The sequence below is a fragment of the Phoenix dactylifera genome, chromosome 5 (genome assembly GCF_051530095.1).
Source record: "Phoenix dactylifera cultivar Ajwa chromosome 5, Ajwa_hap1_PhDact_Kaust_v1.1, whole genome shotgun sequence".
In the NCBI taxonomy this organism is placed as follows: Eukaryota; Viridiplantae; Streptophyta; class Magnoliopsida; order Arecales; family Arecaceae; genus Phoenix; species Phoenix dactylifera.
The window spans coordinates 13148100-13167968 of NC_143194.1; the positions used below are offsets into that span (position 1 = coordinate 13148100).

Below are 19869 nucleotides of genomic sequence, written 5' to 3' on the forward strand. Positions count from 1 at the left end.
GAATTGGACTGTATTCAACCAAGGTTGGTTAAGGTTTGGTTTTAAGTTGGTGATTGGTGCTAAAATAAAACTGTTCTCCCAAGTGCAGGAGAATCGCACAAGTAATATAACTCGGGAGTCCGAGGTCGATTCCTCAGGGAACGAAATATGGATTATTAGCGTAATCTCAGATTAATAATTTGTTGATTAAGATGGTGTTTTGCAAATAGAAAACAAATCAATGCACAGAGAATCAAAGTATGGATAGATTAAGATGGAGTAGGGATCTGGAATCCCCCTTGATAATTTTGCATTCAAGAAATAAATCTTCGATTCTTGATTAAAGATATCAATGTAAGATAGATCAAAGCATGGGATATATTTTAGGGACATATGAACTCTATTTCTAAGCATTTATCGTGCCTATTAAATCAACGACAAATCAAATACTAAAGCGGTCCACATGTCGATCAACATAAACCATTAAAGAACTATCTATAAAATAATTATGCAAGAATCTATAATATATTGGAAATATAAATCTATAAGAATTAAAGGTTTAGAATTTACTTCAATGATAGCAATACATCAAGGGTTCCTCCATCACCCTTCACCTAAGGGATTAGCCAGCCATCACAAACATCAACATCCTTCCCTTTCTCTCTCTCTATTTTTTTTCTCTCTTTTTATTTTCGGAAACAGGGCATCCCCTGTTTCCCTTTCTCTCTTTTTTTTTTTCGTTTGCAACCAAGGGGGCCGCCTCCTCTGTTTTCGTCAATGAGAGCCCCCTCCCTTGTTCTTCCTCCACCCCTTCTTATAGATTGCCGGAGCATGGAGTGGAGGGGAAGCGGGTGCTTCGCGGACGCTGGGACCATTCACGGGATGCTGGGGACGGCTGGATCCGACGCTGGTGAAAGGAGGAGATGATTACGGGCTGAAGCATGGGAGCGTTGATCGCGGGCTGGAGATGGAAATGGTTGCATCGCTGGGGAGAAGCTCGGACGGACGCTGTGATTGTGCACGGGAGCTGTTCACGGGCTGCTGGGAGGCGATCGCGGGCGGACGAAATTTGGGTGAGCGGAAACAGGGGATGCACGCGTGAGAGGAGCTGGAGATTGGGTGCGGGAGATCAGATCACATATCCTGATTTGGGGGAAAGATCACAGTTCTTTGGACTCGTGAATGGTTGAGGTGGGTGAAATCTGGTTGAGGGGATGCGGCTTGCACGTGGAGATGCTTGCGAGATGATGGGCTCGACTAGGCCATGGCGAGATCGGGTCGCACAGCTTGGGCTATGCATCTTCCTGAACCAAATTTGTATCAAATATGCATTTTATTTCTGATTTACGATAACCTATATGAAACAAAAGTATAATATTAACTCGACGAAATTATCATCATCTGTTAACAATAAGACTAATTTAAGTGATATATAGATCGCACTTTTGTGCTCTCATCAGTGATCTAGAAAAAACCAACTGGGTTCGTTGTGATCCCAGTAAAACAACGAGTTGGGTTGCGAACTCGCAAAACAACCGGGCTGTAATCTGAGTATTATAGTGAATTTCCAAGTGAGCTTGGGGAGTGGACATAGGAGTAAGAGTTAGCTCCGAACCACTATAAAACCTTGTGTGTTTGTGTTGTGATTTATTTGGCCTCCCTTCTTTACTGCATTTTTATTATTGCTTTAGCTTAAAATTAAGAAACCTTTCACTAAGTAAAATTTGAATAGCATAATTTTTAAAGACCCAATTCACCCCCTCTCTCTTGGGTTGTCTTCTGAGCAACATAAACTATTCCACAAAATGAGGAGATCTTTTACCGTTAGATGCTCAATTTTCAATTCCTCATGAAGATAGTGGCGAAAGAAAATCATTGCTTTGGCACGGTCCTGCAGGAAGGCTTGATTTTCTTCTTTAATAGTATTTCCAAAGTTCATCGCATCAAGATGGATCTCAGCATCAAGGATCCAAGATAAGTAATTCTTGCCAGAAATATCAAGAGCAACGAATTCAAGTTTGGTAAGATTCGACATTCTCTACAAACAAGAATCATAAGATTAAGAATTTGTATCATGTAATATTTATATAAACAATAATATTGTTCGACACTTTCTTCAAGAATAAAAGCATGATACAAATTGCAAGTGAACAATATGACCATTCTATACCAATCATGAAGAGTACAAATTAGATATTGAGAATACTAATTTGAGAAAGAAACTTACAGATTGAAGAATGGCACAGAAAATATTTTTCTTATGAAAAGAACACCACGTACTTCCATAATTAGTAGAGTCTTCGTGTTGATAACATGCTATAAAATAAAAGGTAAAGAGGTTGGAGACAAGAAAATAAATAAGACACAGAAATTGTAGAAAATTAGTTCTTCAGGAACTAATAATATTTCTCATTTCTTTCTTATGTCTTTCTTTCTCTTTTCACTTGTGTACATTTCATCCTCCTTAAGGTACCCTTTTATAGGCCAAGGGTGATAATGAGGAGGTATGATAGTCATAATGATAAAACACCCAAAAGATAAGAGAAGGTGAAAAGGTGGATGAATGTAGACATCCCCAAGGGATACGGGGCACATCTAGAAGTTACAAAAGGTGGAAAATCCAAGAGGTGGGGAAACTCAAGAGGTGAAAGTTAAGTGGTCATCCACCTAAATATGGTGGATTCATAACAGATCCCTTTTTCTTTCTTTTCTTTCTTCTTCTTTGCTTCTTCTTTTTTCTTCTTGCAAAATAGAGTAGGAAGGGGTGCGCTGGCCCGCTGATGGTGATTGGGGGTGGTTCATGACCAGAACGTCAATGACAGGCGACATTGATGACGGTGGGCATGATGACAAGTGGCTGGCAGAGGAAGAGAAAAGAAATAAAAATAGAGGGGTCGAGCCGACTTTTAGGAAGAGATAGACAGAGAATGGAGACCGAGGAATATGGTAATGGCAACGACCATTCACGGCCAGTAAGTTGAAGGCCGATGACAGTAACATTGGCGGCCACGACGTTGTTCAAAGAGAAGGAAAAGCAAAGAATCGAACAGGGGAAGAGCCATGGAAGATCTAATCCATGAGAGAATCCGATAATTTCTCACCAAAATCAGGTCAATCAAATCTCCTCTTTGATAGAAAAGATGGAGAGAGGAATTTTGAAAGAATAGACGTGGAGCTTACCTCATCTCTAAAGAGATTGAGTGTCAGCCACAATGAACTTTGAATATGTCACGCCCCCGGCCCGAGATCGCGAGCCGGGGGTCCGCGCCAACCGCCGCACACCCGTAGGAAATTCTCCCCACGAGCATGCAAGACATCTTAACCAAATCTCGAAAATATAACTAAAATAATTCAGCTGAAATAAATGCAATCTTACTCCATTGACTGACTCAAATTATAAAGTCTCACAGTTCTCAATACGCAGCGGAACAATAAAAATAAAACATTAATTTAAATAAAGCCTAATCTAAGATAACTTATGCTTCAGTTCTTCTAGTCGCTCTCCCATTTTAAATCTCCGATAAGTTAGTTCTCGGAATCTGTAAAACAACAAAAAATTGTATAATGCGCTAGACAGCCCATTAAGTAATAAAAATCTTATCTAGACGATTCATATAATAACATAAAATATCAATTGAAATAATGATGAATCAGCATAAAGACATAATCAATTTCTTTTCAAACACAAATCCATTGAAATCCGTATCTTTCAAATATCCATATACATAATCATAAATCCAATTCGAAACAAATCACATTCAACTCAACAGCCTTTAACTATGACCACAATTATACCCTGTGGCTAGGCCAGAATCAGAACCGCACTTATACCCTGTGGAGTGGGCCAGAATACCGCACTTATACCCTACGGAGTGGGCCAAAATACCACACTTATACCCTGTGGTGCGGCTAGAATTGCCAATGCATAACCTCCAATTGGCAGGGTCCAAAACATAGTCAGGCTGAGAGTTCTAAATCTGATGCACATCAAAATTCTTTTGGTAACATAATAGACATATCATAATCCGATCTAAATATGCATATACGATGCAAGAACAGTAAATATAACAATAGTCTGAAAAATATTATTCCAGTTCACATATTAATTTTTCATTCAAATCATCATCTCGTAAAATTCATAAATCACATATAAATTCATTAACAATTTATTTAATACAAAAATAATATTATATAAATGAAGAGTCTAGAAAAGGCAGTTCATTACTTACATCCAATGCGATCCAATTAATCTCACAAATCCCTCGCAGAACCTAATATCCAAAAATCATATTTTTCTTTTAAAATTCATCACAATATATATAAAACTTAAATTTTAACATTCTCACAGGGCCGACCCTGCAGAGGTGTCTAGCACCCCAGGTTCGGATTCGGATTCGGGTTCATACCCGTAAACCACCCTCTCCCTTTATTTATTTATTTATTTATTTATTTTTTCTTTCTTTCTTTTTTCTTTCTTTTCTTTTCTTTTTCTTTTCTTTTCTTTTCTTCTTCTTTTCTTTTCTTTTCTTTCCTTCTCTTTTCTTTTTCTTCTCTCCTTCTCTAGAACCTTCTCCTGACTTCTTCTCTTTCCCCCCTTTTCTTTCTTCTTCCTTCTTCTTTCTCCTGACTTCTTCTCCTTCCCCCCCTTTCTTTCTTCTTCTTTCTTCTCTCGAAGCTTCCTCTCCTTCCTTTTTTTTTTTCATCTTCTCCCCTTCCCCTCTTCTCCCATGACCATGGAGGGGGAGGTGCGACCCCATGTCGAGGCTCGGGAGGGGGCAGCCTGAGGCCGGTGGCACCGGCTGCGCCTGCGGCTAGCCGGCAATGCCCACGGTGGGGACCAGCGGCGTCGGCGACGCTTGCGGCCGCACACGGGTAAGTCCCCTCTTCCCTCTCTTCTTCTTTCGTTCTTTTTTTTCTTTTTTTTTTATCAAATGGCACAACAAGGAGGTGAAGGTTGAGAACCCTTACCTTAGCCCCGGCAAAGATCCGACGGCTTTCTTCCTCTCCGGCGGCTCTCTTCCTCTCCGGCGGCAATGGAACCACCCGGATCAAAGAAGACCGGCTTCAACGGCTCCCTCTCTCTCTCTCTCTCTCTCTCTCTCTCTCTCGGATGGCTGCACGAGTAAGAAGAACACCCAAGGAAGGAGGTCTGGCGGCTCCTCTTCCGGTGGTCTCAAAGGGAAGGAGAAGAAGCCCTAAAAACAAGGCTTCCTTCTTCTTCGGGATGGAAAGAATCCATCCCGCTGCCTCACGTGAGGCCAAGTCTTGGGACTGGGCCGGTGAAGTAGACCGGGCCCAGTTCCAGGGTCTCACAGAATAGCTAGTAGGAGATGGTAGCCAAACTCTTGAGATAAAACCAAAAACCAAGAGAGAAAGAGAGAGAAGCTCGAGATGCCTCTCTAGGGGTGGTGGGGTTCTTATATAGCTGGTGGAAGCTGGCTTTCCTAGCCTCCATCAGAAATCGGAGAGGAGCAGACTGCCTCCTCCCCATACTAAAATACGGGTCTTCACCCCGATTTGGGCTATACAAGGCCCATTTCAAACTAGTCCATGGGCCAAACTCCAGGTTGCACCCCAAATAAAACACCAGGCCTTTCAAGTGGACATGCCTGGTTCACTTTTGGCCAAGGTATTACATGCATAAAGATTGGCTCCCTCTCGTAAATCCAACAATAAGAGTACTCGACTGTGAATTAAATTATTTCATATATAATGAAATTCAAGAACTTCTAGTCATTTTACTATATGATGCAAAGGTGTTCAAATGCTATTTATTGGTTGAGAAACATTATAGAATCAAAGCAGAATCCTAATAGAATTCATGGAAGAGTTTGAAGTTTGGTTTAAGAGGCCTTTTATCACGTATAATAGTTAATGTAGAGTTATGTATTTCATTTTGGTGTTTGTGTTGGAACTCATAACAAGAGATAAATAAAAAAAAATAAGATTGGCTGTAAATGGACAAGTATATAAGTTTCATATTAAAGATATTTTATTAGATAACCAAAATTTGTTCTATTAGGTTCAAAGGTCAAGAATCAAAATTATTATATATAGTTGTTTGCTATGGAGCCTCTCCTAGAACAAGCATGCCAAAGAATTTGTTGACACAAGTTACGTGGCAGGCATATAACGTATGCACCAATATGTTACCGATATCGGATCAATTGAAAAGATGGTGATTGAAGAGAGGATAGAGAGCAGTGTGGGTTTAAGTACCTTAAACTTTAAGAACTTTTACAACCATCATACCATCAATTAAAGAAGATGGATCTAGATAGGAATAGAGATATATTATTGAGTTACTATAGTAGAGATTTTAAGTTACAACTACTCTTAAGGTAAAAACTATTAGTAAATTGAGAACTAAGATGAGATAAAATACATTGATCTGGATTGTCTAAGGATCTTTTACAACTCTGGTGGTTGCCACCAACTCTAGCCGACACTTTTAGTAGTTTAGATAACTAACTGATGCTAGTTATCCTTCACTGTGTACGGTCATCATCATAGTCGCTCTGCACCATCCATCAAACCGACAATCATATTTTTGTAGCCTCGGTCGATTCAAACTTTTACATTGCCATCTTTCTTTACTCCAGCCTACAATACGGTCTTCTGCATTTTAGGAATAACTTGGAGACTGATTCAATTATCTTAGCCTACTCTTGCCGGTTATTTGACTTCATACATCTTGTATTTTAATTGATTTGTCGGTCCACTCATTAGCATCATGGCCAAATTTTACCTCTTTGGTCTATACTAATGCAGGTAAATTTTCATATGGCAGGATCCTGTCCAACTCAGCAAGGATCATATGATTTTTATTTATGTTTACTTCATCTAATATTATCCACTTGGTGCTTACTTATGGCCTATATTGTTTGAGATATTAGTACGTTGCTCCATTATTATCATGCAAAATGCACACCGCTAATCTAATTGAACATTTACATCTTGTAAGATAGGATGAAGTGGCACCATTTTTGTAATAAATTATGCATTCAAGTAATTTTTTTTTATTTTTTGATCCCCATTTAACCCATAGACACCTACTGTATGGGTTGGTGTAGGATCCATTAAAATTTAACCCATATCTTGACGCATATAAAATTATGTACATTTTAAGAGACCCAAATCTAGACCTAAAAAATTTGATGGGTCTCTTTTGGACCAATATCCAGCTTGTAAACCCATGCATTCAGATCAGAATTATGTTTTTTTTTTAAATAAAAATATAGAAATTAAAGTAGAAAATAATGTTTATATATATATATATATTAAAAATTATTTTTAAACAAAAATGGAAGTGAGAAACATTCACATTTTTTTAAGTCGGTTTAACTGGATGGGAAAGCCCTATTTGTGCTTCCTGACTGTCCTCTCCTTCTCCTTCGCGCCCTAATCCACATTCCGCCGTGACGCTCTGATGCTCCGTCCGGCCCTCGGACGCTCCGACCCTACCCTCCCACGCTCCGGTCTAGATAAAAGTCATCCCTTCTACCTCTCTCTCTCTCTCTCTTGCCCTCGTCTCTCTGCTTTTCTCTGTAACGTACCTCCTCATGTATGCACGTGACATATTTGGTGAATGTAATGTGCCTCCTCATGCAGGCACGTGACATATTTAGTGTTTGACATGTTCAATAGTTTGTAGTTAGTCTATTTCTATTCCTACAAAAGTGGCGATTCTTTCAGGAAAAGAGTTGCACACATATTAGGTAGTTTGCTTGTATTTTGTTGGATTGTTGTAACTTCTCCCGCATGGGAAGATAGATTCTATTTTTGTGGGTTGTTGCAACTTCCCCTGCATGGGAAGATGGAGTCCAAGCTTCAGTTTTAGGAGTATTAGGAGTGGTTATAACTTCCTCCTCCAATATAGGAGAGGAATCATTTATATTTCAGTTTTGAAAGAATAGAAGGGGAACATTGAAAACCCAAATCTCGTATCCAAGTTAGGAGGTAAGGAGCTGCCTCGAATTAGTTCCAGCAAATTTCACAAACATCCTTTACACAACCCCAATTTCCACTCATAAACCACCCTCATACTTTGTTGCCTCACCTATAAAATAACCCTCGGGTACGTTCCAACTGGTATCAGAGCCTGGCTTTCCTCATCATGGCTGAATCCACACGTAATGCCAAGCTCGATGAAATGATGCATCTTCTTAAGGCAACAACAGAGGCTCATGGCAAGCTGCTCCTTGATCAAGGAAAAATTCTCCAGGAAATAATCAGGAGGATGTCTCGTGTTGATGCAATATTGGAGAGCATCTCAGCTGGGCCACAATTTGAGCGGGGGGAGACTTCAAATGCACAGTCGCCCATCCAATCAGCTAGATCTGGAGATACCAACCAGTGTATTCAAACTCGAATAGCTAGGTTGGAATTTCCCAGATTTGATGGAGCTGACCCTGCTGGTTGGTTGTATCGAGCAGATCAATTCTTCCTTCACCAACAGATCCCCAACACTCATAAGTTACTGCTGGCCTCCTTCCATCTTGAAGGAAAATCTTTGTAGTGGTTTCGATGAGTTGAGAAGGCAGGAGCTATATCCAAGTGGGAGGACTTCTCCAAGGGTCTTCTCACACGCTTCAGCCCCAAACAGTATGAAGATCCCACCGGCTTATTGACGAAGCTCCGGCAATCTACTTCTGTGGAGCACTATCAAACACTATTCGAAGAGCTTGCCAACCGCACCGAAGGACTCAATGAGTCCTTCATGATCAACTGTTTCGTGGGTGTTGCCCAAGGTGACAAGCCAAGAGGGGGGGGGGGGGTGAATTGGTTTCTCTTAATTTTAACTATCTTACTTAAGTTAGTTGATGAGTTAGTGGAATTAAAACAAATCACAATACAAACAACAAGAAGTATAGTGGTTCGGTGCTCTCCTAAGCACCTACGTCCACTCCCCAAGCGACCCCTTGGGAATTCACTATAATCCCGCGGATTACAGTTGGATTGTTTTCCGGGCTCACAATCCAAAAACCTTTACACTTTGGTTTTTCGGATTCACCAAAAACCTATGTTGGTTTTTCGGGCTCACCAACGAACCTTTACAATTGGTTTTACGGGTTCACCAATCAACCTATACCGTTGGTTTTGCAGGCTTACCAACTAACCTTTACAATGAGTTTAATAAACAAAGTAAGAAGATTTAAACTCCTAGATGAGCAAATATAACAATATAATCTACAAATAAGAGTTTAGAGAATAGTTATCACTTGATGTGACTTCTCTCTTCTTTGTCAAGGATGCTTCACTCTTCAAGGGTGGATGGAGCTCTTAATAACTCTTGGAATCTGCTCAACCACTTTCTTTTGACTCTTGAATGAAGCACTTGGATGAAGAAGATTAGGGCACTTTGTCTTTCTTGTGTACTCTTTGATATTTTGCAAAAGTATCTTCTCTCTGATGAATAGTGCCACTTTAAATAGTTTTCTTCATCCATTGGACAAGCCCCAATGGTTAGAATTCAAAAACTAGCCGTTACTCACTGTTGGAAGGACAAAAAGTACTTCTGCAGAACTAGCCGTTATGCTTCTGCCTGTGCTTGGGTCGGCTCAACCTATCCTTGGGTCGACCCAACTTTCACTTGGGTCGACTCAACCTTTTCTTGGGTCGACCCTCTCAGAACCACAGAAACTTGCAATTCAGCCTTCCTTCACTTGGGTCGACTCAACATTTCTTTGGGTCGACTCAAGGTTCAGTTGGGTCGACTCAACTTCCACTTGGGTCGACCCTCTCAGGGTTTCCAGAGAACCTATTCTGTCATGTATTCTGTCATTGCCTTTGGGTCGACCCTCTCAGTGTTTGGGTCGACTCAAGCTTGGGTCGACTCAACTTCCTCTTGGGTCGACCCTCTCAGTGTTTCCAGAGAACTGTTTTCTTGAGTCTTTGAGAAGCTTGAGGTTTGGGTCGACTCATGCTTTTCTTGGGTCGACCCAACTACTGTTCATCCGTGCCATTTTTGCAGAAGTGTGCCAGATGCTTTCTTGATGTGCCGGGGTCGACCCAATCAATCTTGGGGTCGACTCAATCCACACTTTGCTGCAACTCAAGGTTAGATTCATTCATATAAACAATGAAATGCATCTTTATCTTATTATACAAATATACTGAGAGTAACAGACTTATAAATGAAGTATCGAATTAACTTGTAACATACTCTTGATTATGACTTGTTAATCATCAAAATAACACTATCATCCTCAATCTCCCCCTTTTTGATGATTACAAAATATAGAGTATGAGCCTATTGATATTTATCTTAAAATCAGTTTTAAAAGGGCTCAAGTTGCTGAATTTCAGCTTTTCAAATATGAGAGTGAAGTCTCCCCCTATTTTATCCAAATGTTTCCAATTTGACTTTTTGAATTGCTCCCCCTTTCATTTATATTTCATTAAAGATGAAACTTCAAAAATTTGAGATAAAGCATGAGTTTCAGATTATGTATCGAGGTGTGAAAGGTATGTGCCAAATTCTGAAATTCTATGTGCCAAATTCTGAAATTTAATAGAAATTTTAGATTTGATCATTTTCATTGTTACAAATTGCTCCTCCTTAAATGTATATGCTTTCCTATTATAATTTTCAACTTGTTTGACAACTTATTTCTCTTTTATTACTCAACTTATTTTTCTTTCTTTACTTCTCCCCCTTTTTGTTATCATCAAATAGGTGCATGGGAATAGACACAATAAATAACAAACATTTAAACTTCATTGATCAAAATAGGAACATTTTAGTACAATAATGCCAAAAACAAAAACAAATACAATGTTCCTCAATCAAAGTTCAAAATACATGATCAACACAAGATATATATGAGAACTAGATACATATCCTAGGCTCTAAACAGAAATACTAATATCAGCCTAGGGAGTATCTAATGGCTGGGATCTAGTCCTCATCCTCCTAGTATAAGTGGCGAGGGGAGGTCGAGCCTGATGAGACTGAGTCTGGCGTGGAGCTCGGTGAGCTGGATGACTCTGTGCCGAAATCTCTGACTCAGCAGCCTGTGGCACAGATGGTCCATGAGTCTCTCTCTCTCCGTAGAGCTCCTATCTGCTCTCTAAGATCACTGATCTCAGCAGACATGATATCTAGTCGGCTCGTCAGCCCATCAGTGATAGTCCTCGCCTGAGCTGACATAAGCTCAGTCATCCTACTCCAGAACTCATCTGTGTCTCCTGCAGGAATAGATGACGATGGTCCAGCCTCTGAAGGTGCAGTAGGATGATCCATATGCTCCTCATCCTCAGGGATAGGGTCTCCAATGTCTGGTGCATCACCCTGAATCTCTGCTCCAGTACGAACCCACTGCCCGTTCACTTTCTCATAGCCCATGCGAATAAGTGATCGTGCAGTGTATGTATCAGTAAAAAGCAGATGCCTGGAGACCTCCCCCTCGACAGATATGTCGTGCTGTCGGAAGATCAAGGTGAGTATCATACCATAAGGCAGGGATACTCTAGAGTTGCAGATCACCTTCCTCATCTGCCTCAGTATCATGGCCGGGAGATTCAGGGGAATACCCTGAATAATATGCTCCATCACTGCTAGATCTCGCTCTGTAATGAGATCAAATCTCCCGCTCTTCGGAAATAGAATCCTATCAATGATGTTGTGCAACAACCTCATTTCTGCAGAAAGAGAGCTTGCTATAACCTTCTCCGAGAAGTCGAAGTCTTCATTCTCAAGAATTAACTGCAGGGCTCTCATCTTGTTTTCTGGCTTTTCTGGAGTTGCTCCTTCGTAGGGGAGATGAAGCAACTCACTTAAACTCTCTTCGGAAACTCGAACCCTAACTCCTCGAACTTCCGATATGAGCCCTCCCATCCCAGTTTTGAGGAAGGCATAGAACTTCCGAACTAGTCCGGGGTAGATCACCACATCTAGGGAGCAAAGATACTCCCAACCTTGCCTTCGGATCCATTCCCCCAAACGGAACCCTTCTTGATCAAAGAACTCGGAATGGATCCTTCTCCCCGTTGTAACCGGTCTTCCCGCAAACTTTGCAAGTTGTACTGAGGGGGAGGGAGGAGGAGGTGGCTCTACACGTGTCTCACCTTGTGGAGACACTGTAGATGGCTCCGTAGCTTCTCTTTCCGCACGTTGGATCCGTGAGACTCTCCCGGATCGCTTGGCTACGACTCTTTTGGGTCCCATTTCTCCAAGATCTTGAAGTAATCTACTGTTTGGAGATGATTGGAGGAGATTTGAGAGTGGGGAATAGGGTTTTCGGAAGAGGACAAAGTGTAAACAGTGCCCTAGATAGCTCACGGGTCCCCCTTTTAACAGTGGGGTCCCGACGTTGGGTCGACTCAAGAATTTTCTTGGGTCGACTCAACATTGGGTCGACCCTATTCTGGGTTGGGTCGACCCAAGTTCAGAAATTTTTCCTTTCTCTTCCTTTTCGCTTCTCAAAATTTTCCTTGCTTCCAATCCTTACAAATTCTCTCTGGGACAATGATACATGAGTAAGGAATCTATAGATGACAAGTTTGACTCATATTTCATGGGTTTTTAGAAATGGGAGGAATGTATCACGAGACTGCTTGCTCCCTTTTATATCTCTTCAATAAAAAGGATCACATATGCCTAATTCCCTCCTTAGCGTGCAGAATCTATCTTCACTCAAGGATTTTGTGAATATGTCAGCTAATTATTTTTCAGTACATATATGCTCAATACATATGTTTTCATTTTGTACATGATCCCTAATAAAATGATATCTTATTTCTATGTGTTTGGCTTTAGAATGCTGAACCGGATTTTTAGTAAGGTTGATGGCACTAGTATTATCACACTTAATAGGAATGTTATCTAGCTTAACTCCATAGTCCTCTAGTTGTTGCTTAAGCCATAGTACTTGAGCACAACAACTGCCAGCAGCTATATATTCAGCTTCAGCTGTTGACAGTGCCACTGAATTCTGCTTTTTGCTAAACCATGATACTAAGTTATTTCCTAAGAATTGACATGTTCCACTAGTGCTCTTCCTATCTAATTTGCATCCAGTAAAATCAGCATCTGAGTATGCAAGCAAATCTAGACAGGAGTCTCTTGAGTACCATAATCCTATGTTCGTAGTTCCTCTTAAATATCTAAGGATTCTTTTAACAACACTTAAATGTGACTCCTTAGGATCTAATTGGTATCTAGCACATATTCCTACACTAAACACGATGTCTGGTCTGCTAGCAGTAAGGTAGAGGAAGGATCCAATTAGTCCTCTATAAAGCTTAATATCAATACTCTTTTCTTTCTCATCTTTGTCTAGCTTACTAGTAGGATTTATTGGAGTGCCTACTCCCTTATGATTTTCATTCCCAAACTTCTTTAGTATTTTCTTTGTATACTTAGTTTGATGAATGAAGATACCTTCTTTAGTTTGTTTGATTTGTAATCCTAGAAAGAAACTTAGTTCTCCCATCAAACTCATTTCGAATTCTCCGTGCATTAAATCAGCAAATTCTTTGCAAAGAGTATCATTTGTGGCACCAAAGATTATGTCATCTACATATATTTGTACCACTAATAGATTTTCGTCCTTTCTGTTAAGAAACAGTGTTTTATCTACATTTCCTCTACTAAAGTCATTATTTAGTATAAATTTGCTTAATCGATCATACCAAGCCCTAGGAGCTTGCTTCAATCCATATAATGCCTTATGTAGTCTAAACACATGATTTGGCAATTCATGATTCTCAAAACCAGGAGGTTGCTCTACATATATTTCTTCCTCTATAAAACCGTTTAAGAATGCACTTTTTACATCCATTTGATACAATTTGAAATCCATGAAACATGCAAACGCTAGAAGTAATCTAATAGCCTCTAATCTAGCTACAAGAGCAAATGTTTCATCAAAATATATCCCCTCTTCTTGATTGTATCCCTTAGCTACAAGTCTAGCTTTATTTCTTATAACTAACCCATTTTCATCTAATTTATTTCTAAAGATCCATTTTGTTCCAATTACAGAGTTATGCTTTGGTCTTTCAGTTAATGTTCATACATTACTTCTTTTGAATTGATTTAATTCTTCTTGCATGGCATTTATCCAATTGGTATCTTTTTCAGCTTCTTCATAAGTCTTAGGTTCTAACTGTGAAACAAAAGCAAGATAATCATTTAAATTTCTAAGAGAGGATCGAGTTCTTACCCCTTGAGATGGATCACCAATGATTAAGTCTTTAGGGTGTCCATATGCATACCTCCATTCCTTTGGCAAGTTTTGAGATTGTGGTGGCACCCAATCATCTCCCTTATCTTGAATTGGCACGTCATCAATATTCAACTTTTTAAAGTTAATAATTTCTGTATCATCATCAAGAATATTTTCTTTCCTAGCATACTCACTATCAGACTCATCAAATATGATATTAACTGACTCAAATACTCTAAGATATTTAACAGTTGGTTTCTTATTCTTCCAAAGTTCATAAGGAGTTTTCTTGGTTATTGGTTGTATTAAAACCCGATTTAGAATATGGCAAGCAGTGCTTATAGCTTATCTCCTAGGTTCACAATCCTAGAGATCCAAATAAGTTCTTATGGAGAATTTTCAAAGGCTAAAGGTGAAAACAATATTTTCATATTTAGAAATGATTCTAGTTTGTTTTTCTAGATGACATACATAGCAAACTTTGACCTTGCAAAAATTAATCTAAGTGAACCAATGACAAGGTCTTTTGAGATTAAGTCCATACTAGTATGAGTTGATTTTATATGCCAAAACTAGTCTATTTAATCTTGGTATTCTTAATGCATATGTATAAAAAAAAAATATACCAAGTAGACATTCTTGTGTTTATGATCAATAGAAGATTATGCCAAGGATAAGAACTCTCAATCAAGTATATAGAGAAGTCAAAGAGTTATTCTAAGAGTATTGATTAAGTAAATAATCCATCAATAACTGAAGCATAATATAGGAAGATGGAGTGATTTGGATATATTTTCTTTTCATACCAAAAGTATCACTTATATCACAGAAATGATTAATACTAGCTACAATTTCAATATGAGAGGATGCAAGGATTACTAATTTCATTATTTCTTCCATTTTGGTCACTCTTCTTAATTATATTTTAAGTTCTATTCTTTAACACGTGTCTAGAGAACCCATTGTCCAGATAACATTTTTCATTGGAATCTTGGGTAGCTAGACACATTTGCTAAAAATGATCATGTTTTCAACTTAGAAACCCAAGCTCTTTTGGGTCCTTGCAGGTTAGCTATAATTGTTCCTTTTGGAACCCATATTCTCTTAATTACCATTTTGTCTATTAGTTTGCAGGTTTTAGGATTACAAGTAATATACTTCTGCATACTCTTGCTAAATTTAAACAACATAGATTTAGCAAAAATAGATAATGAATTTTCAGTTTTCTGTTTCTGTTTATTAGTTTCACCAGATTTGTGAAAAATTGTTTTAGGATGAATAGTGGAGGATTTAAGAAATATATTCTCGAAAGATTTTTGAGTGTACCAAGGTTGATATCCCAATCCAGCTTTGTCATATATAGCTCTTGAATTTTCTATCATTAAATTCAGTTTTTCAGAGCTGAGAGTAAATTTTTCAACTATAGGCTTAAATTTGTTAACTTCTTTAGTTAACCTTTCATTGTCTTCTGAAAGTAATTTATTATTTTTCTGAGTTATATCATAGCTTTCAGCAAGAGATAGATTTTTCTGATTTAGCTTTTTATTCTTTAAACTAAGCTTCTTATATTCTAAGTATAGATCAGAAAAAGCATCATGAAGTTCATCAAATGTAAAATCAGATTGAGTTTCAGCATGTACTTTATCTTGGAATGAGAAATCACTTTGTGTTCCAATACATACATTATCTTCATATGCCATAAAGCAAGGATTTTTAATTTCAGTTTGCTGCTCTTCTTCTTCAGAGCTAGTTTCAGATTCACTAAAAATGTTAGTGCATTCATATTTACCTTCAAGCATATTCCAGATTTCCTTAGCAGTTATGCAAAAAGATATGCTATTAAGTTCACTATCATCTAATGCACAATATAGAATATTAATTGCTTTTGCATTTAATTGTGCTAATCTTCTATCACTTTCATTTCAATCCATTTCTGGTTTGGGTATGATAGTGCCCTCTATATTAAGTGTGGGTGTGTGAGGTCCTCTAGTAATAATGTACCATAATTCATAGTCTAGAGCTTGAATGAATATCCTCATCCTAGCTTTCCAGTATGTGTAATTTGTGCCATTAAATAGAGGAGGTCTATTTGTGGATTGCCCCTCACTCATAGAACATCCCACTTGGGTTGTCATGATCTTTAACTCTTGATTGTGAGATCAATAAGTACTATTGGAGCACCTTGCTCTGATACCACTTGTTGCCCAAGGTGACAAGCCAAGAGGGGGGGGGGGGGGGTGAATTGGTTTCTCTTAATTTTAACTATCTTACTTAAGTTAGTTGATGAGTTAGTGGAATTAAAACAAATCACAATACAAACAACAACAAGTATAGTGGTTCGGTGCTCTCCTAAGCACCTACGTCTACTCCCCAAGCGACCCCTTGGGAATTCACTATAATCCCGCGGATTACAGTTGGATTGTTTTCCGGGCTCACAATCCAAAAACCTTTACACTTTGGTTTTCCGGGTTCACCAAAAATCTATGTTGGTTTTACGGGCTCACCAACGAACCTATGTTGGTTTTCCGGGCTCACCAACGAACCTTTACAATTGGTTTTACGGGTTCACCAATCAACCTATACCGTTGGTTTTGCGGGCTTACCAACTAACCTTTACAATGAGTTTAATAAACAAAGTAAGAAGATTTAAACTCCTAGATGAGCAAATATAACAATATAATCTACAAAGAAGAGTTTAGAAAATAGTTATCGCTTGATGTGACTTCTCTCTTCTTTGTCAAGGATGCTTCACTCTTCAAGGGTGGATGGAGCTCTTAATAACTCTTGGAATCTGCTCAACCACTTTCTTTTGACTCTTGAATGAAGCACTTAGATGAAGAAGATTAGGGCACTTTGTCTTTCTTGTGTACTCTTTGATATTTTGCAAAAGTATCTTCTCTCTGATGAATAGTGCCACTTTAAATAGTTTTCTTCATCCATTGGACAAGCTCCAATGGTTAGAATTCAAAAACTAGCTGTTACTCACTGTTGGAAGGACAAAAAGTACTTCTGCAGAACTAGCCGTTATGCTTCTGCCCGTGCTTGGGTCGGCTCAACCTGTCCTTGGGTCGACCCAACTTTCACTTGGGTCGACTCAACCTTTCCTTGAGTTGACCCTCTCAGAACCACAGAAACTTGCAATTCAGCCTTCCTTCACTTGGGTCGACTCAACATTTTTTTGGGTCGACTCAAGGTTCAGTTGGGTCGACTCAACTTCCACTTGGGTCGACCCTCTCAGGGTTTCCAGAGAACCTACTCTGTCATGTATTCTGTCATTGCCTTTGGGTCGACCCTCTCAGTGTTTGGGTCGACTCAAGCTTGGGTTGACTCAACTTCCTCTTGGGTCGACCCTCTCAGTGTTTCCAGAGAACTGTTTTCTTGAGTCTTTGAGAAGCTTGAGGTTTGGGTCGACTCATGCTTTCCTTGGGTCGACCCAACTACTGTTCATCCGTGCCATTTTTGCAGAAGTGTGCCAGATGCTTTCTTGATGTGCCGGGGTCGACCCAATCAATCTTGGGGTCGACTCAATCCACACTTTGCTGCAACTCAAGGTTAGATTCATTCATATAAACAATGAAATGCATCTTTATCTAATTATATAAATATACTGAGAGTAACAGACTTATAAATGAAGTATCGAATTAACTTGTAACATACTCTTGATTATGACTTGTTAATCATCAAAATAACACTATCATCCTCAATGGGCAGACTTCGGGAGGATATACGACTAAGTGTGCAAATGCTACGACCTCAGACACTTTCTGACGCTATTGGCCTCGCTCGGATGCAGGAGGAGAAGTTCAGCACTCGACGAAGGCAAAATCATCTTGATCAGAGAAGGTCTAGTACAAATTCTCCTCCTAAACCTCCTACTCTTATTATTAAGAAGCTAACACCTGTCGAAATGAAAGAAAGAAGAGACAAGGGTCTCTGTTACAACTGTGATGAAAATTTTTTTCTTGGCCACAAGTGTCGTCAACAGAAGCTATACCTAATGGAGGGTAGCTGGGCTAAGATGGGGGAGCCAGAGGTCGAAGCCGAGGCCCTCGAAGATGTCGTCAAGAAGGAAGAATGCTCTGAGCCAGAGTTGGCGATTTCCCTCCATGCAATCATAGGAAGTCGATCCCCTCAAACCATGCACGTGAAGGGGATGCTTGGCCGAGTCCCAGTCGTGGTGCTCATAGACACGGGCAGCACCCACAATTTCCTCACCCCCAGGATAGCAAGGAAGGTTGGACCCACGATCTGGAAGGATACCAAGCTTGAGGTCTCGGTTGCCAATGGAGATCGAGTGCATGGTCAAGGCAAAAGCACCGGCGTCAAGATGCGCATCCAAGGAGTCCCTCTAATCGTGGACTTCTTCATCTTGGAATTGGGAGGCTACGAAGCTGTCTTGGGAGCTGATTGGTTGCAAAAACTTGGGCCAATCACATGGGACTTTGCCAATCTCACAATGGAGTTCCAATTGGGGTCGAGTAAATACAAGCTTAATGGGAAAGCAGAGAAGAAATTGGAGTTTATAACAGAGAAGGATGTGGGCAAAAACATCTCTACCCATAACTCTTGTTTTCTACTTCAAGTACAAACGTTGCAGACAACCTCTGAAGATAGGAAGATCCTGTGGAGTGATTGATTAAAACCCTATTTGATTTTGATGAGCTCAAAGCATTTTGAGTATATCTTTTGTTTACTAATGAATTCAATTGAGTGTTTCAGTGAAAATCTTGTCTAAATGTTTCTAGACTTGGTTCAAGATATTTTAGATAAGTTAAGAAGTCAGTTTGAACCAAAGTCTGAGACTCGAGTCGACTCCGGGATATTACGAGTCGACTCCAAGCGTATCAGAATCACTGGCACGGGCTCGAGTCGACTCCGGACCATTACGAGTCGACTCCGACTAAGAACAGACAGACGAACAGAAGGGCACAACTTAAAACCTGTCAGCGAGTCGACTCCTGAAGTGCGCGAGTCGACTCCGATGTTTACTGAGTCGACTCCGGAGTAGTATGAGTCGACTCCAAGGAGTTACAGACAGAAAAGTCAGAGAGCGATTTTCGACCCTGAGATTCGAGTCGACTCCTGTGGAACGCGAGTCGACTCCGATGGTTGGCAGGTCGACTCCAAAGAAAGCGAGAGTCGACTCTCAGTGGTACACAAGGCAAAAGTCAGAGAACAATTTTCGGACTCTGAGATTCGAGTCGACTCCCGCAATGCACGAGTCGACTCCGAGACACCGCGACCCCAAAGAGACAGAAGACCAATTTGTTGTCTCTGAGAGCCGAGTTGACTCCAAGACAGCTCGAGTCGACTCCAAGGCAGCGGTACATCAAAAAGGCAGAAGGCAATGTTTCGGAAACTGAGAGCCGAGTCGACTCCGGAGAAGTTCGAGTCGACTCCAAGACTGGACGAGCCAAAAGACAGAAGATCGGGAGTTCGGGCTCTGAGCGCCGAGTCGACTCCCAGGATTGTCGAGTCGACTCGAGTGGACCAAGTTGAAAAGTAGATCTACGGATTTCATGGGATGAGCCGACTCCGAAAATGCCAAGTCAGCTCTAGAAGTTGGCGAGTCGACTCCGGGTTAAGTCGAGTCGACTCCCAGTCGAGGAGGTCACTTTAATTCAAATCCGGAACAGTTGCCGAGCCGACTCCAGAAAAGCATGAGTCGACTCCCGCTACAGCCGAGTCGACTCCTGATCGCGCGAGTCGACTCCGACCC

General features: G+C 40.1%; 1 protein-coding gene and 1 long non-coding RNA gene across 2 annotated transcripts; one reads left to right on the top strand and one right to left on the bottom strand.

The window, feature by feature from the left end:
• Positions 1–3335: 3335 nt before the first annotated feature.
• On the bottom strand, positions 3336–4252 carry LOC120105063 (uncharacterized). The gene is made up of 2 exons (XR_015986988.1): positions 4209–4252; positions 3336–3518 (listed from the first exon to the last, which is right to left on the bottom strand). It is a non-coding gene; the product is annotated as an uncharacterized LOC120105063 (long non-coding RNA).
• Positions 4253–17763: 13511 nt separating this feature from the next.
• LOC148703394 (uncharacterized) lies at positions 17764–18786 on the top strand. The gene has a single exon (XM_088722910.2). The coding sequence runs from the start codon at positions 17854–17856 to the stop codon at positions 18784–18786; it is 933 nt and encodes a 310-aa protein (XP_088579036.1). The 5' UTR covers positions 17764–17853.
• The last annotated feature ends 1083 nt before the right edge of the window (positions 18787–19869 follow it).